Raw genomic sequence first — 17,049 nt, 5'->3', positions numbered from 1 at the left:
AAATTAGGGTTTGAAACTTGAGGGGAATGGAGTTAGAAACTTAGGCCTTGTTTGGTTGAACATTTTTGGAGTTTAGAAACGGATTCAATAATTCGAATCCATTACTCCTTGTTTGGTTTGGACAGTGGGTTAACCATTATCCTTACTTGAGGATAACCCAAACCCCCAAAATAATACCCTCCAAATTAGAGGAGTAACAAAATCCTTTCCATTCCTTACAAGTGATTCCTTTCCATTGTTGAACCAAACACCCTATAAAAGTAACAATTATCGTTTCCATTCCTCCCTTCTACTTGATTCCATTCCCTTTCCATTCCTCTAACTGAACCAAACGTCCCCTTAGAGGGGGGGGGGGGGGGAGGGGAGATTGGGATTATATGGGGATGGGGTGGATATAGATACCTTTGAGTATGAGACTCTACCCTATATATGGCCAGCCAAATAATGAAATAGATGTCATTCCATTTCATTCCATTAAAAATACCCCAACCAAACAACCCTAAATAGGGATGGGCATGGGTGTAGGACCCTACCTAGACCCTGTTGGACCCAACCCTAATTTAAGGGTCTGGGTTCAACTTTTTCAGACCCTAAAGGTCCAGATCCGGGTCTGGGTCCAAGTGAATTTTTTAGGGTCCGGGTCTTAAAATTTTGGACCCAGACCCGACCCATAGATCCTAAACTTATTTAATATATACATTTTAACTTTTTTAAAAAAAACACAAATTGATTTTCTAAAAGACTAAAACCTAAACTAAAACACCCATTCTGAACTCTTATGTAAGTTGTGTTTGTTTCGTTTTTTTCAGTTTGTATCTTTGTGTTTGTTTCGTTTTTTTTTTCAGTTTATATGTTTGTGAATAGTGTTTGTTTCGTTTTTTTTTTTAAGTTTATAAGTTTGTGTTTGTTTTATGCGAATTCTTGTGTTTGTTTCATGCGAATTTCAAATGATTATTGATATTAATAATGCTGAAAATTTGACAAAATAAAGAATCTAGGCCTGGACCCTCCATACCCTAAAGGTCTGGGTCTGCAAAAAATTTTAAGGTCCAGGTCTGCAAAAAATTTTAAAGTCCGGGTCTAGGGTCTAGCTGGACCCGACCGTTGCCCATCCCTACCTCTAAACATAACCTATATTGCACCCCGGGTTTTCCTCCTAAAAAACGGAGGGTTTCGAGATGACTCAGGTGAACTCGAAGTTTGATGAGCCGATAAACACCTTCAGTTGTAATTGTAACACTATAACATAAGACTTAGGAGTGTTTGGAACACTACTGCAAACAAAATGGAGTTAACAAATCCTCGCAACAATGCCCCATCTTCCCTGAAACGGCGGCGACCAAACTCCTCCGACGACGAAGACATAAACAACAGAACCATCGATCTGTCTCTACTGGAAGCAATAGAAAAATCGCATTCAACTGTGGAAACTCTCGACCTCAAAACCCTAAAAAAACTCGTCCTCTCCTTCGAACGTCGTCTTCGCGACAACATCGAAGCACGTCTAAAATACTCCGACCAACCCGAAAAGTTCGCCGATTCCGAGGTTGAACTCCACGAAGAGCTCGAAAAACTGAAAGTTCTCGCTGCCGGACCAGAACTATACCCTGAGTTAGTTAACCTGAATACAATCCCTTCAATTCTGAGTCTATTGAACCATGAAAACTCCGACATTGCAATCGATGTCGTTTCGCTCCTCCAGGATTTAACTGAGGAGGATGTATTAGAGGATAATGATGAACCAGCTAGAATATTGGTTGATAATTTGGTTGAGAATAATGTCTTGGAATTGTTAGTGCAGAATTTGTTGAGATTGAATGAGAGTGATCCTGATGATGCAGCTGCTGCTCAAACTACACTCGCTACGCTCGAGAATTTGATCGAGGTTAAGCCGGCTGTGGCAGAGATTGTGTGTGAGAAAACTAAGTTGTTGAGGTGGTTGTTGGGGAAGATTAAGGTCAAGGAATTTGATGGGAGTAAGGAGTACGCGTCCGAGATTTTGGCCATTTTGCTTCAGAATAGCACGGCTAATCAGAAGAGGTTGGGTCAGATGAATGGGGTGGATGTTATGTTGCAGGCAGTTGCCATGTATAAGTCCAAAGATCCTAAGACTTCTGAGGAGGAGGAGATGCTTGAGAATTTGTTTGATTGTTTATGTTGTTTGTTAATGCCCTTGGAGAATAAGGAGAGGTTTGTTAAGGCTGAAGGGGTTGAATTGATGATTATTATTATGAAGCAGAAGAAATTGGCCTATGCCTCTGCTATTAGGGCGCTCGATTTCGCAATGACCAAATATCCTCCGGCTTGTGAGCGCTTTGTTGATGTTTTGGGCTTGAAAACTGCTTTTGCTGCTTTCATGGGTAAGGCAAGTTCTATTCTCCCTTTCTTGTTTTATCTAACTCGCTTCCATTCACATTATATCATGCTTGTTCATCAGATAGTATGTGTATTCCATATTATGGGTGTGGTGCTATTTGAGAAATGTTGTAGACTGTAGATGTGCTACTTGGTTGGTGCTATGTTACTCTGATTAGGGTACTCCTAGAGCATATTTCCAAGTCTTGGAATCAAGGGACTATATTGTTGGTTTAAAATGAAATATCAAGTGTCCATTCCCAATGTTGGAGTCTTGAGGTGTTGGAGGACCTGACATGGGTATGAGGTGACATGATAAGTCTGAGTAACATAATGGTCGAGGAATTCTTTGTTCACCTCGCATATTTGCATTAAGGGGGCTAGTCTCCTGATAAGATTCTGTGTTTGCTTGATTATGTCATTGTACTTATATGTCATTACTCTGTGTCCAAATATTTGGCTGGTGATTGGTGAAACATCAGTTGCATATCACTTCAGTGGACACCCATCTGAGAGAAATGCAAGGTAGTTCGACAGTTTTAGCTGCCGCGTTGTTGAAATGCAATTGCAGCCGATGCTACAGTCTCATTTCAAAGTGTGGTTCCGAAGTTCATCTACTAGAAGATACAGGATACTACGATATTATGGTGTTTTTTTTGTCTGGTTCAAGTTTTAAGTTTCTTTATCTCTGGAGCTCATGGTTAGATAATTTTTATTTTCCTGTGATCTGCAAAGCACTTCCAAAGCATTGCAGATCTCTAGTTTTTTCAGTAGACTGAATGACTTCAACTCTTCAGCATGGAGTTGAGGTGCGACTTTCAGGTGTAGGCTGTCAAGTCCTCGATTTCTAGGGGGAGACTGACAACTTTTCTGTGTCAAATTATTCTTCCTCTCTTTTATGGTTGATTTTTGTTCCTTTTATGGATGGTGATGGCGTGATGCTCGTCATCCCTTGGAATGATGCATCTAGTCAATATCAATGCCTTTCTACGAAGCACTATCTTTGTTGTAGGCCTGATAGCTTAAAGTTCCTCAATGTTTGCTTGTAGAAAAAAGTGGCTCAGGCGTGTGCACTTTTTATTTATAGTGGATGGTTGTTATGTATTAGATCAGGTTTCTTTTTAAATAGCTTCTGTATATCATATGGGAAGAGTGAGGACATCCGACCTCCTAACCCTACCCAGGGAAGAAGCCCCTTAAGAGGTGACACGGGTAATGTTGATGTTACTGTTGACTGTGGATTAGGGGTTTGGGTCAGTGTCTTAGGTGTTTGACATCGTTGAACTTGTGTGCTAATTGTTAGGGATCATGGGCATTTGGGTTTGTTATGTGTCTCTCTTGACAATATGCTGTAGAAATAAGAGATGATGTCTGATGTGCCTATGAATTACTTAAATTGTAGGGTCATGCTCTGAGATTTTTTACTCATCATACCATAATATATCTCTTGAAGTTAGAACACGAAATATTCTTTTTATATAGTATCTTCTTTACTTGTGCGAGGCTGTCCAAGGTGCAAAGGGTCCTCGACCAGAGGTGCGTGTTGTGTAAAAAAGAGACATACTGGTCACTTTTAAGTTGAGTTGATAGAGGTTGCTTTCGTCAAAGAGGGGCAGATAGAGAGAGGGAGAGAGACAATGTAGGAGCATTAAGACAAATGAGGATGAGAAAAATAATCTAACAAAGAAGGAGCCGGGCGTCAAAAGTAGGAGAAGGAAGGAGAGGGATGGAGGGTAAGTCTGTAAATTTGAGAAAAGAAGGGAAAAAAATAATTGAAAAAAAGAAGTGACAAAGGGGAAGTGCCCCGGAATGGGAGAGAGGGTCGAGAGGAAGACATAGTAAAGGGGTGGAGAAGATAAACATGGCTGTTTCCAAGAGAATTGGTGGACCAGCAAGTCAATTTTTCCTTCTAACAGCAGATCTTTCTTAGTTTTCTATGGCTAGGTTTATGCTTCCAACTTCCAAGTCATACTTTAGTTTATTTGGCCTTTTTTATATTATATTATCTTTTCTGTTTTTCTTTTCTTTTACTAAAACCTAATATCATCCAAAAGCAAAGTTGATGTACTGTTGGCTTGCCTTGCCTAAGTAGCGTCTCGTGTTCGCAATCTGATACCCAATGAACTGCAGTCTGCATTGCACCTGGCGCTATCTATGTGGCACTGAGGCTGCCGCCTTCTTGCCCCATACCTGATGCACACTTCATAAAATTAACTTTGTGGATGTCAAGAATTATGGACTTCCTTTGTTCATAGTTGATAGTACTGAATTTTTTAGCTTCTCTGACTCAAGGTTTACGGAAAGATGATGAAAAATCTTGGGAGGTGGTACCATGATTTAGGTTCAAAATGTATCTACATCGATATCTTTGTAGCTCTCTGTACACCCCACAATTGCCTTTCTTATTTAAAAATCGATTATCTTGATGGTTTGGAAGTTATGACTGGTAAGAATTAAGATTCAAGACTAAAGTTAAAACTTGTGTAAAGATATTTAGCTTGTTCACACTCACAAGCCTGATGTAAAGATATTTGGCTTGTTCACACTCACGAGCCTGATAGAAACTTGCTGGACATTATGGACTATAAGAATGTATGTAAGTAATATATTTGGAGTCATGTGGGTGTCCATTAAACTAGAAATACTGAAAAAGGGAGAGTATGCAAAAATATCATTCCATTGATATCTGATAATCTTATATATGTATATGATTTTCAATGTAGCCTGGTATTGTTGTGACCTTCATAGCGTGCGCGAGTAATTATTTTTACATCATGAAGTCTCCTATAGAATTAGCCTTTATTATGTTGAAATTGTGTTTGAACTCCTAAATGTATGGAGATGTTACATGTTAGCTCTTCAATGATCACTTGAAATGTGTTGCAAGAGTGTACAATTTCTCTGGGAGGCCCTTCATATATCCCCTCACTATTACGAGCCATTTTTTTGGTGCATGCAATTCAATCCTTAGAACTTCAATTTTTATCAACAGCAAAAGCATACAAAGTAAGCGAACAAGTTAAGTTTTTTCCCCCCAAATCAGCAAACACGAGTTACTAATAATTAACCCAAGAAATGAAGTTTATTGGTTGCTTGAGTGGTGAAATTGAAGTGTATAATTCTACAGATTCCAATTAGCAAGAAGCAAAAGAAAGAACGATACAGGGAGGAGTTGGAGGAGCGGACAATATCGCTGATTTCATCATTATTTGGTAAGAAGTCTAGTAGATTGCTTATATATGTATATATGTATATATATATATATATATATATATATATATATATATATATATATATATATATATATATTATATATATATATATATATATATATATATGTTGAAATGTTCTGCTTTTTGCTTACTTTGGATTTCTTTCAAAAACGGATTTAAATAAAAAAGTTGACCCCTAAGCGGCTTTTATTCCCAAACCATGTGTCTACATAGAAGTTAAAACCATCCCTTGATGGTTTTTAACCAAAACTGTTCAGTGTAAGATCGAATTGCCATAATTTAATCTAAAAGCTTGCAACTAATCTTAATCTGTACTTGACTAAATCTCTAATATGTGTTTAGCTAATTTGTTTTTAGAATACCCCCTCTTCCCCCCCCCCCCCCCCCAAAAATAGAAACTCGGATGCTGCAGCACCTCTCTTCACCCCATCTGACAGCCCTTCCCTCTCCACCCTCAGCCGCTCAGCCAGTCACCATTATCTCTTCTGCTTGTATTTTGGTCTTTATGATGCATTGGTTTCCATTTTGGATTGGTGTCAATGAAGGTTGGGGAAGTGTGTTGTGCTCCCTTTGTAGAACCTTTCTATCCGAAGGTTGTACATTCAAGTGTTAGCATTCCCCTTCATTGTCATAATGGGTTAGAAGGAGAGCGAGTGGTGCCACATAATTTATTAAATATAGTAGAGGATGAGGTCATTTCCTGGTAAGAGGGGTGATCATGGTGAGATTGCTGGCAAGACAAAACCTGTAAAATATATGTAGGACTAATACTTTTGAGTACACACTATATTAGTAACAAGTTTTCCACCATGATGAAGCCTTTTTTTCGCTTTATTGTGCACAATCCGAACTTTTAGTAAACGTATATGCACGTGATTTTCCTGAGTTATGTAATTAAAGTTGAAAAGAACAAGGCAAATATGACATGTAATAATATTCAAGTACCTTTTGGCTTCCTCTCCTCTTGCATGAATTGCGCAATGATCTAGCTTATGGCTTTTCCAGCTGGAATCTTACGAGGATCTAGAAGAGAAAGATTGTTAAGCAAATTTGTGGAAAATGAATGTGAGAAAATAGACAGGCTTGTCGAACTTTATGTGAGGTAATTTTCTTGCTTGGCCTTTGATTATATTCTGCTGTCAACCTCAGTAGAAGTGGTATTTTTCTGTATATTGTATTCACGGTTGAAATTTGTCTTCTACAGGTACTCTGATAGAGTAAAAGCGGAGACTGAACGTTTGGACCAACTGGAACTTGACGATTTTGAGGTAACTTACTGAGCTTATTTCAGTAGCATTTACTGTCTAGTTCAAAATTAATGTTGCAATCGCATATATCTTGCAGTTGAATGAGGAGGAGAGGTACAATAGGAAGCTGGATTCTGGTCTCTATACACTCCAGGTAGGAAATATGTTCGAAGTTTTCAGCAGCACAAACTTGTTCAAAATAATGAGATATAACATCTGACTTGGGCTTTCCTTCTCTGCCACACTCATAATTTTACAAAGAATAATTTAATTTCTGGAGGAGTCTATTTAGAGCAGCCGCACTATTTTTTCACCCCTTCCCCAGTTCCCCTACACACAATTTTTCATACTATTACGTTAATTTCCGATGATCCCACTTAACAGTATGGAAGATTGGAAGTTTCTTTAAGATTTTTTTTTTGATAATTTTTAGTGTTATTCCAATGATCCCACTTAACAGTATGGAAGATTGGAAGTTTCTTTAAGATTCTTTTTTGATAATTTTTAGTGTTATCAAGTCAAGGGCTATTTTAGAATTTAGATATTGTCAAATAAGTGACAATCAATTTTTAAAATGTCGTGTAGCATTAGTAACGATCTAATTGGTGTCATCATGGTGTGGGCTTGGCAAGAAATTGTTGGTCTATATTATAAATTTCTTTCTTGAATATTGAAGTCTCTTTTTTGTTGAGGTGAATTTCTTGTTACATGTTATGATTTTTGTTTGTGGTTACTGATACTCTAAACTCTGCCTGTTGCTTGCAGTTGATTGCTGTTATTCTGGGTCATCTTTGGACCTTTGAGTAAGTCCTCATAGTAGTTTTTGTTGCTTTGAAGGAGCTCATATAACCATTTTGTGACCTCCGTTTTGATTGATTTTTAATTAATGCAGGAACTCACAGATGAGGGCTAGAATTGAACTTTTGCTTAAGCAGCATAAGCTCACAAAGAATAACGTGAAGGATATTCTTCAGGTAGAAACTTGATTCTTTTTGTTGTCTAGATCTGGCTCGAGCAATCTCAGTTTCTTTTTTATGCTCGAACAGTCTAGTAAGATTTATAATGCAATGCTAAGAGTCCAACTCCTTTCCTATTTTTCTTATCATGGTGTGTTCAAATAGTTGTTTTATCTCCGGAACTGTTATCCTGTCACTCCAACATATTTTTTAAATTGTCTCACTCAACTCAACCTTCCAAAAATGACCAGAAAATTTCACTCCCTCATTCAACCCCTTACCCTCAATCTAGGCTAACCCTGATTATGAAATGTTTCATTGACTTACCCCACCCTTTTAACATCAGGTTTTAGCTGCAATTTTACATCTGATGCAACCTCTGAAACTTTTATATTTGTCTTCCTTAATGTCAGGAGTATCATGACAACATTGGAGACCTTGATGGACCAGAGGAGAAAGAACGGGTGCAGTCAAAAATTCAGAAGTTTATATCTGCCTTTTGATATTCTTTTTCAATAGTAGCAACAGCACTGAAGTGAAAATGAGTTTGCTGAAGGGTCATCCAATGCATTATCAAACCCAAAGAGAGGGAGTTGTGTCATATGTGTAGCTTCATATTGAATATTGACTTTGGCCGCCTGGGGTTGTCATCTGCTCCATTCACTGCCCATTGTTTTCGTGTAAAAGTTTTGATGGTAGTCAATGTGGTCAATGTGAGCAATCTTTTCCTGGGAAACAAAGTTCTGCAACCTAGTGACTAGAGAGCTTACTGCCTTGCTCAGACCTTCGGTTTTCTTTATCCGACGAACAAAAAATGGGGAGACAAGTTGGGCTTGTAGCCTTGTAGTGTCTTGTCCTAATTTTTTGTGACTCCATCATACCTTGTGTACCCTGTGGTTGATCTGATCATTAGAGAGAAACAAATGGAGATTGGAGTCCAATTTAATAGTGTATAACTATTTAATTGTCTATTTGTAGTGGGTAGTATTTAGTGGATAGGTGTATTAGTCTCCTCTATGTTATTTTGCAATCCGTGTAGTACACTTCATACATGAAGTGTAGGTATGAGAATGACCGTGTATATCAGATATGAATACCTTTTCATTTACTTCTTTTTCGGTTTTTTCACTAGTTACCCTTGAGGTTTCACGAAGTACATCAGGTATTCTTTTTGTTTCAGAAATGTATCAGGTGTCCTTGTGGTTTAGATAAAATACACCAAATACCTTTAATGACTGACGACATTAAATTTTCATTAGTTATCAAGCCTAAATCAACTTAATTAAACATAATCAAACCTAATTAAATGTAACTAAACCTAATTAACTTTCTTTTTATTGTTTTCTTCTTCATCCTCTTTCTCTCTCCTCTCATTCCTCCCTGGCCAGCCCTTTACCTTCCCCCTCCTAGCCCGCCTCCCCTGCCACACCCCAAAATTCCCACTCCTGATAAAAGAAACCCTCCCTTCAGAAATTGAATACTAGTATGAACAACACACCTTGTTAATTCCTCTATATATCAATATATTCAAGCATTTTTAAATTTCTGGGAAGTGTGTTCTTGATGCTTGCAGCCATAGTTACTTTACATGTGCATCTTCACTACAAATCTAGAACAATCTTACATTCAACAAAAATAAAATACACACAATTGGGTACCTAAATCAACAATTACTAACTGGAAGCACCAACATTTGGATTAGAAAATTAAACCAACTGCTGCCTAACAACTTAAGAGAAGCAAATAAAAGCTTCTTTCTATTGCATTAAATAATATATTTTGGATTCGAAAATTAGTTATCTTAAGAAAAGAAAAAAAACTAATTTCCATAATATCTTTTAAAACACAAGATATTTATCAAAATACATTGCATGATCAAGAATAATTAATCGGGTTTCTCGAAAATGGGCTATAAATCGTGAATAATTAATTGGGGGCTTTTAAAATTGGGCTTGAAATAAATAAATAGATATTATGTTCTTAAAATGATTTTGGGCTTACCTCTTTGTATTGCTCTTCCTTTGGACCCGACCAATTAGGACGACATTATGTTTCATCATTGGGTACTAAAATGAGGAGACATGATTGTGTGTCTGCACTTACACTCTCTCTTCACCAGATAAACTAATACAAATTGTACAACTTCTATCACATATACCTTTTCAATCAAATAACAATTGATAACCAAACAACAACCTATCATCCAAAACTATGTGCCTTAATAAGTGTTAAGACTATTTTGGGATGGTAGGGGTAATTTTCAATTCAAACAATATTAAATTCTATATGTTGAAATTTGAATAAAAAACAGTATATATACATTACCATGTACTAGTTATATTAAACTAATGACATTTTTAGATTTAATATACAACCTTTACAATTCAATTCATTCATTTTTAAATTGATAAACCACTCTTTTTTTTATACACTTGACAACAAATTGTTCTTATTCAATATGAATTAGGCAAAACTTGCCTGGGTACACCCAAAAATTAATTTGACAGCAAAATATGCACAATGGGAAATGATGTTCAGAAAAATTGCTTGTAAGTTAGCGATAAGAAATGACCAATTATCAATTTCGAAGTCAAATTTGGTATAGTATAAGCTTCACTCATTTACAAAATAAACTAGTTGTGGTTCCCTAGCGATGCTCTAGGTTATTTGATAAGACAAAAATGATATAATTTTTGAATTGACAATCAGCGTGTTGTCACAAGTACAAGATGATAAAGGGGGCATATAATAACTTGCACATTGAGGATTCAAGAGTTGAGACCTCTTACAAACATTTTCTTTGATTTTTTGAGTAGTAGAAGAATTTTCAAATAAATGTCATATGACAGAGTGAATGACACTGTTCCGGTATGGGACAAATTACAGGGTCTTGAACCGGTAAGTCCTTGTATTGAAGCCGATTTGGATTCCTACAAAAGAGAATATGTAAACTAGCCTCGTGGGTTGATCCGAGGAACGCCCCTCCGATGCCTAAGTCAGTATTTGGTTAAAGCCGGTAACTCTCAAGTAGAATGTATTGGGATTCGTGAACGTACCTCATGACTTGGATCAAAGGGGGTATTTATATGAAACCCGGATGGGCCCGAATACAGGTTGGGCCCTGTATTTGTGGGAGATATCCCTAAGAATATTCCCTGAGGATATATTCTTATCTTCTACCAAAAGTATATCTTTTCGACCCGTAGGCACTGGTGAAGTGGATTGGATCACGCCCAAGCCCTTAGACTTAAGCCCACAGAATGTTAGCCGTGATTGGAGCGGTACAACCGTCAGGTTTAATTTAGACCGGTGTGGAACTTAATCAGCCCCCATACAACTAGCCCCCAAGCCGGTATGTCTAGTATGGACGTATCCTGCTTAGTAGGTTTTAAACCGACATGGGTGATGCTGACTTGATTTCGGCGAAGGAATGTGGAACGTTGGCCAGAGAATTTCAATCGTTGCCTCGGCCTGCGCACCTGTCCTCTGAGCTCATTTATGAGTGATTGCTTCACAGCTGGGTGCTACTGAACAATACGTGGCATGATCGGGACGGGAAGACGAAGAGTCGCTTAATCTCGACCGCAATTTCTTCAATAAATACCCTTTGTGCGCCCTTCGCTCCTCATTTCCTACATTCTCTCACTTGCGATTATATTCATAGCAGTCTTTCTCTCTCTACATCACCCCTCTGGGGATGTCATGACCACTCCGACTCCTGCTCCACTCTGGGCCGCTGAACCATCCACCTCTATCTTCCACGCGCCGGAAGATTCTGCTGTCTCCGCGTAGGTGGTTTCTACAATGAAATCAGCCAGAGCTTGGGCCTTGATAGCGGTGTGTGGCCGGTATTCTATGTCAAACTCCGAGAGCTCTATTGCCCATTTCAGTAGCCTGCATGTTGTGTCTAGCTTGTGGAGGGCCTTTTCTAAAGGTTGGTTGGTGAGAACCTGAACGGTATGGGAATCGAAGTATGGTCTCAACTTTCTTGCCGCAATTAGGACGACATAATCCATCTTCTCCAACAGTTCATACCTTTGCTCTACGCCTGCTAGAACGTGGCTGATGAAGTAGATGGGGCTCTGTTGTCCCTGTCGGTTTACCAGTAATACCGCTGCGACCGTCTTCTCGGTCACCGATATATAAAGCTGTAGCCGATGAAGTAGCCGCAATTATGATCTGTGTAAGAAATTGAGATAAATGGGGCATATAACAACGCTGCATAACTCTTGATTACTTTCTTTCATTTTGTGATGTAAAAACTTGTGATGAATTCATTAATAAGTTTGCTGAGTTATAAATGAACATCATTGATATGAGCTCTATATTTTTTTTTACACAAAATTAGTTTTAAGTGCTCCAAAAATCTCAATCCCATGAACATTGTGAAATTTTGATACTTTACCGAATATCTTCCTATTTATATACATACATGTTTGATAGTTCGACACAAGACTTGTTGTTTTCATATTATTGACGATAAGAATACAAGATATTTGAGCAAGAAGAAACCACCAATCATATTGTTGTCTAATGCAATGTGGATTAATCTTATATTAGCATCCAGTAATTTAGGTATAAGCAATTCTGTCAAAAAAAAAAATAACAATAATAATTTAGATATAAGCAATTAAATGCTTATATGTAGTCGCAAAGTTTAGTGGTTACCTTTCTAAAAATAAAATAAAATAAAATAAAGTTGTTTACAAGATGAAAAACTTGGAATTTCCTTGAGCAGAGCAGTGGTCTTCAAATTTCTCACATAATTCTACACCCTCTATTTCAACTGCTTCCAACCGAAGTATCCCATCAAATCTGCCAATCCAATACTTCTTTCTAGGTATTAATTTTCTCACTTTGCTTTTGATTTGCATCAATTTTCTGTAGTTTCTCGGATTCTCTACTTAGAAAGAAATCGAATTTTTTATTCTAGGGTTTGTTTTTCTTTACTTTGAGCTTTTGTTGATTTGTGAATTGTGAGATTGGTGTATCATACTTAATTTGACTTCTTGAATTCTAGTATTTTCACATCCTTTACTACCAAACCTTAAATTTAGGGTTTCAAAATTCAAATTACTCCCAAGGTCCCCTGCCATTGTTTCTTCATACTGACCAGCGATTCTCTACACCAGCTAACCGCCGCCCACGACCCACTCACGCTCCCGCAGCGCCCTTCATCTACTACCGGATTGGAACTCTTGAATAGTGTAGGTAATGATTTTGTTTCCTTTTCCTAATTTATTTAGTAATGCTTGGATTAATTACAAATTGAAATATTGGAATGCTTGGATGAATTGAAATTATTGAATTACCCTGAGATTAATTGGGACTTGTAGTTTAATTTGGATTTTGGAGTAATGGTTATTGAAGTTTAATTTAATTATTCATCATTATGTGTAATTTGTACCATAATAGTGATGCTAAGAAACTTGTTTAATTTTAAGTAAAGTTGTGAAGTATGAAAAGTTTGGAACATTAACAACCAGAATGAAAACAAAAACTGATGGAATAACCAACAAACACAGTATACAATATCCACAAGAGGGACATTAGTTGTTTTGTCATACTTTTTTTTTTTTGCAAACCAGATGCTTTATGAAGTTGAGAGAAAAACAAAAGATGGTGATAAAACCATTCGCTTATTTGCTTAGCAAAATTAAATGAATAATGAAGATGATATTGGATTTTGTGCTATGTGATTGATCTATTTGATCTTATTTTGTACCTTAATATATCTATAAGAATTTCTTTTACACATACTATAGCCATCTTATTTCTATCTCTTGTATTTTTTTTTATATTAACTGAAGTTTCGAAAAACCTTGTGTTCTGAGTTGTTGGTCAAGTCTTGGTCTTTTTTTTCCGTTGGGGGGGGGGGGGGAGGTGGGAGGGGAGGGTTTCTGCGTGGTAATTTTGCAGGTTTTGTGTTTTCTATCCTCTCTTGACACTATCTCTAAACTCTGAAATTTCTGTTTTGCGCACCCCTAGTCCTGTAAACTAATGGCAATATGTAATTGTTTTGCTAGTCGTCAAGAACTTTCTTTAAATCAGAAGTAGGCAATGCGTTAGGGGCATCTGGCATCATACTCTCTTGACTGTAACTCTATTGGACTGTTTGAGGGGAAATTTTTCTTAAAACTGTGAGCCCTTTTTTTATTCTTCCCGATTAATTTCCGTTACCTTACAATTGTGAAGTTTGTAGTACTTGTGACTATGAACTAAATCAACTAATTAATTACCTTACAATTGTGTCCATTATCTTTTCCTGAAAATAGGAAAAAAAACAATTATGAATTAGTTAACAGTAAATATATACTTCCTTTGTTCTGAAAAAAGTAGAACACTTCTCTCTCACTTATTGCAAAGATCGGAGGAAGTATATTCTAGGCCGTTTCCCCTTCCTTAGGTGAATGTTGTCAAAAGTTCTAAAAATTAGATTGTGTTAGAGCTTGATACAGTTCTATTTTAGGTCTGATAATGCATAAGCGATTCGATTGGGAGTCTTAATGAAAGATGTTAATCTAGTACATGGTTGCAAATTATAATAAATCAGCAGATTAGTCCGATTTTTCCTAATTATCAATTATGAAAGCTCTTTACGGCAGATTAATGATAATGATAGCAGTTGGATGTCTTGTTAAGTTTAGGGTACAGTGTACAAAAGCCTTCAGATAAATACGAGGGCAGCATGTTGAAAAACGCTCTTTTGAGTTATTGGAAATGGAACCTCAAGTGCTGTGTATTCTAAATAGTAAATATCCTTTGGCTGATGTGCTTTGAAGTCTGACCTTTGAAATGGCTGGATTTACCACTCAAGTTTTCATTTTAAGGAGCTGCAGTTCAATTGGTTTATTAAATGTTAACATTAGATACAAATGTATAATGATAATAGAGTGTTAGGAATTTTTAGTATAATTCTCCTCTAGTTGAAATAGAAAGCTTATTTTTCTTATCCCTCTCTCCTGGTCAAGAAAGCAACTCTGGAAGTATGCAATTGGGAGCATGATGTGCAATGTACTCCTTGTTAATGGTTTTTGTCATTATACCTCCATGTTCTTTTATTATGCTACGTATGTTGTAAATTTTGAACTGCAGATTCTTTTACCTGTATTGTATATGCTTCTGCATATTATGCTCCCTTGTGTATGATCTAATCTCGTCAAGAAAAATGGTAGCATAATTGTATTGCATGCAACTTGAGGATCATGTGAAATGTCTTTCTTGATTAAGTTTTTCCTATCATCAAAGTTCTAATGGGATGTCCAGTAATTACCTGCATTTGGCTCTATTCTGCTGCTTACATCTGTTTATATCAGAACCTTGCTAGTGCGTTTCATGTACACTTTCCACCCCCACGATTAAGTTCCCATATGCTTTTTTCAGAGTCAAACTCTATAAATTATGACCATAAATGAAGTAGAAGATAAAATATTCGCATGTATAATTTTATTAGATTAATGTCAATGTGTACATTCAAAAGAAAAATCGACATTTATAATATTTACTAATAACACTCAAAGTTGTGTCTTGGAGACTGCGCAAAAAGTAGATGGGAACTTACATTATGGATGGAGCGAGTATTTGCTTACATGGGTTATTGGCATTTGACACGTCTAAATTTGTGACGGCTTTATAATTTGAGGTCCTCCATGTTTTCTCCCCAGGCATCTCATTTGATGTAAAGATACGTCTGTCTGTTCTTGAATTATTGGTATATAAAAATTGTAATTGCTGCTTTAATATGTTTTGACATTTATTTTGTTGCTGTTGGGTATAAGAAACTTATTGCTATTTGTGATTAATAGGATAAACGAAAGTGAATAATGTCGAGTAAAAAGGAAGAGAAAGCACAAGCTGCAGCTGAAAAAATTAAAGCTGCAGCCTTAACTGCTGCAAAGGGTCTCAGCCGAGCCCAAGCTGAGAGAGCGGCAACTGCTGCAGCCAGAAATGTAAATGCTTATGGGCAGAAGGAAGAGGGGCCTAGCAGGTGGCAAGAGAGGAAAGAAGCTAAAAGGCAGATGTACTTGATGAGTACTGAGAAGGCTGTGAGATTGGGTGAGAGGAAGGATGTCAAGTCCAATATGTCCTCCATTGGAGGGGTAGCCTCCCAATGCCAAAAGTGTTTCCAACCAGGGCACTGGACTTATGAGTGCAAAAATGAAAGGGTGTATATTTCACGTCCCTCTAGGAGCCAACTCCTCAAGAACCCTAAACTGAGGCAGAAGTTTATGGCTTCTTATAATGAGGATAATCCTGACATTAAGGAAGAAGAAGTAGAGGAGGTGAAAGAGGAGAAGAATGACAAGCGAAGGAAGAAGAGTAAGAGGAAACATAAGTCAGATACAGAGTCTAGTAGCGATAGTGAAGCTTCAGAATCTGACTCTGATAGCAGGTCTTCATCCGCAACTGGGTCGGATTACTCATCAGAAAGTGCGTCGAGCTACAGCTCTTCATCAGATTCTGAAGACGAGAAGAGGAAGAGGAGGAATAATAAGAAGCAGAAGGGTCGACGTAAGAGGTACAGTTCTTCATCTGAATCATCAGATTCTGACTCAAGCTCAGAGTCTGATTCGGGTAAGAACCGGAGGAGTAAGAAGAAGCATAGCAGTAGACGCTCGAGAAAATAGGTAGCTAATTGTGGACGATGCTGGATGGAGTCTGTCCATGATTTCTTTCGTGAGTCGTATGAGTGTTTTTATCATGCATTTGCCTTTTTTTTTGGAGTGAGGTGTAGGAAATACACATGCTCCTTTTGTACGGGATAGCTATATCCTAAACTCCTTCAATCCCTCCTCATGTTGAATTGACGTTAGGTTTTTAGTTATGATAAATTTTTAGAACACAATCTACTGATTTTGGATGTAATGATTTTGAATTCCAGGTATCTGTTTAAGATTTTTGATATTGTTCAGCACATGCTCTTGTATACGTGACTTCTACTTTTGAGACGCTTTGTAAAAGAACTACTATCATGGAATTGGCTTCTACAGTCATATATGATATAGCTATTAATGCAGCAGTTATTATTTGCATGAGCGCTGCAGTCTGTGGCTGTGTTCTAGTTGGCACCGACTAAATCTTGATTGAAGATTTAGAACGTCTATGATTTTTCCCTCTGCAGACGGTTTTCTCTTCAATTTCTTCCAGCATGAAGATTAGATCAACTTTAAAATGATTTTCAGTCAGCTTTGATGATCTTGATAGTTTACTTTTTTTAAAAAATGTTTTAGTACAAAAAACATTTTTTTCAACATAAGA

General features: G+C 37.2%; 2 protein-coding genes across 7 annotated transcripts; both read left to right on the top strand.

Annotated features, from left to right (window-relative positions):
• The first annotated feature begins 1,153 nt into the window (after nucleotides 1–1,153).
• Nucleotides 1,154–8,947, top strand: LOC104891254 (uncharacterized). Its single transcript, XM_010676919.4, has 8 exons — nucleotides 1,154–2,365; nucleotides 5,483–5,567; nucleotides 6,594–6,690; nucleotides 6,793–6,856; nucleotides 6,933–6,989; nucleotides 7,601–7,638; nucleotides 7,728–7,809; nucleotides 8,205–8,947. Exons 1-8 carry the CDS (start codon nucleotides 1,286–1,288, stop codon nucleotides 8,292–8,294), a joined length of 1,593 nt encoding a protein of 530 aa, XP_010675221.2. The 5' UTR covers nucleotides 1,154–1,285; the 3' UTR covers nucleotides 8,295–8,947.
• Nucleotides 8,948–12,363: 3,416 nt separating this feature from the next.
• Nucleotides 12,364–16,705, top strand: LOC104891253 (uncharacterized). 6 transcript variants are annotated; one of them, XM_019249068.3, is made up of 3 exons: nucleotides 12,365–12,631; nucleotides 12,924–12,998; nucleotides 15,597–16,705. In XM_019249068.3, exon 3 carries the CDS (start codon nucleotides 15,615–15,617, stop codon nucleotides 16,416–16,418), a length of 804 nt encoding a protein of 267 aa, XP_019104613.2. In that variant the 5' UTR covers nucleotides 12,365–12,631; nucleotides 12,924–12,998; nucleotides 15,597–15,614; the 3' UTR covers nucleotides 16,419–16,705. The 6 variants fall into 6 exon arrangements, with proteins under 6 accessions (XP_048499051.1, XP_019104613.2, XP_010675220.2 ...); XM_010676918.4 differs by having other exon boundaries at nucleotides 12,849–12,998; XM_010676917.4 differs by having other exon boundaries at nucleotides 12,369–12,631; nucleotides 12,924–13,002.
• The last annotated feature ends 344 nt before the right edge of the window (nucleotides 16,706–17,049 follow it).

This window comes from Beta vulgaris, chromosome 4 (genome assembly GCF_026745355.1).
Source record: "Beta vulgaris subsp. vulgaris cultivar EL10 chromosome 4, EL10.2, whole genome shotgun sequence".
In the NCBI taxonomy this organism is placed as follows: domain Eukaryota; kingdom Viridiplantae; phylum Streptophyta; class Magnoliopsida; order Caryophyllales; family Amaranthaceae; genus Beta; species Beta vulgaris.
This window is presented reverse-complemented; position numbering and strand designations above follow the sequence as displayed.

What these genes read in the sequence shown, in the direction of transcription:
- LOC104891253 (XM_048643094.2), top strand. Translation starts at nt 15,615, where the DNA reads ATGTCGAGTAAAAAGGAAGAGAAAGCACAAGCTGCAGCTGAAAAAATT.
- LOC104891254 (XM_010676919.4), top strand. Translation starts at nt 1,286, where the DNA reads ATGGAGTTAACAAATCCTCGCAACAATGCCCCATCTTCCCTGAAACGG. An exon ending in TTGCTGCTTTCATGGGTAAG is followed by an intron (nt 2,366 to 5,482) that starts GCAAGTTCTATT and finishes ATAATTCTACAG; the next exon opens with ATTCCAATTAGCAAGAAGCA. An exon ending in CTGGTCTCTATACACTCCAG is followed by an intron (nt 6,990 to 7,600) that starts GTAGGAAATATG and finishes TGTTGCTTGCAG; the next exon opens with TTGATTGCTGTTATTCTGGG.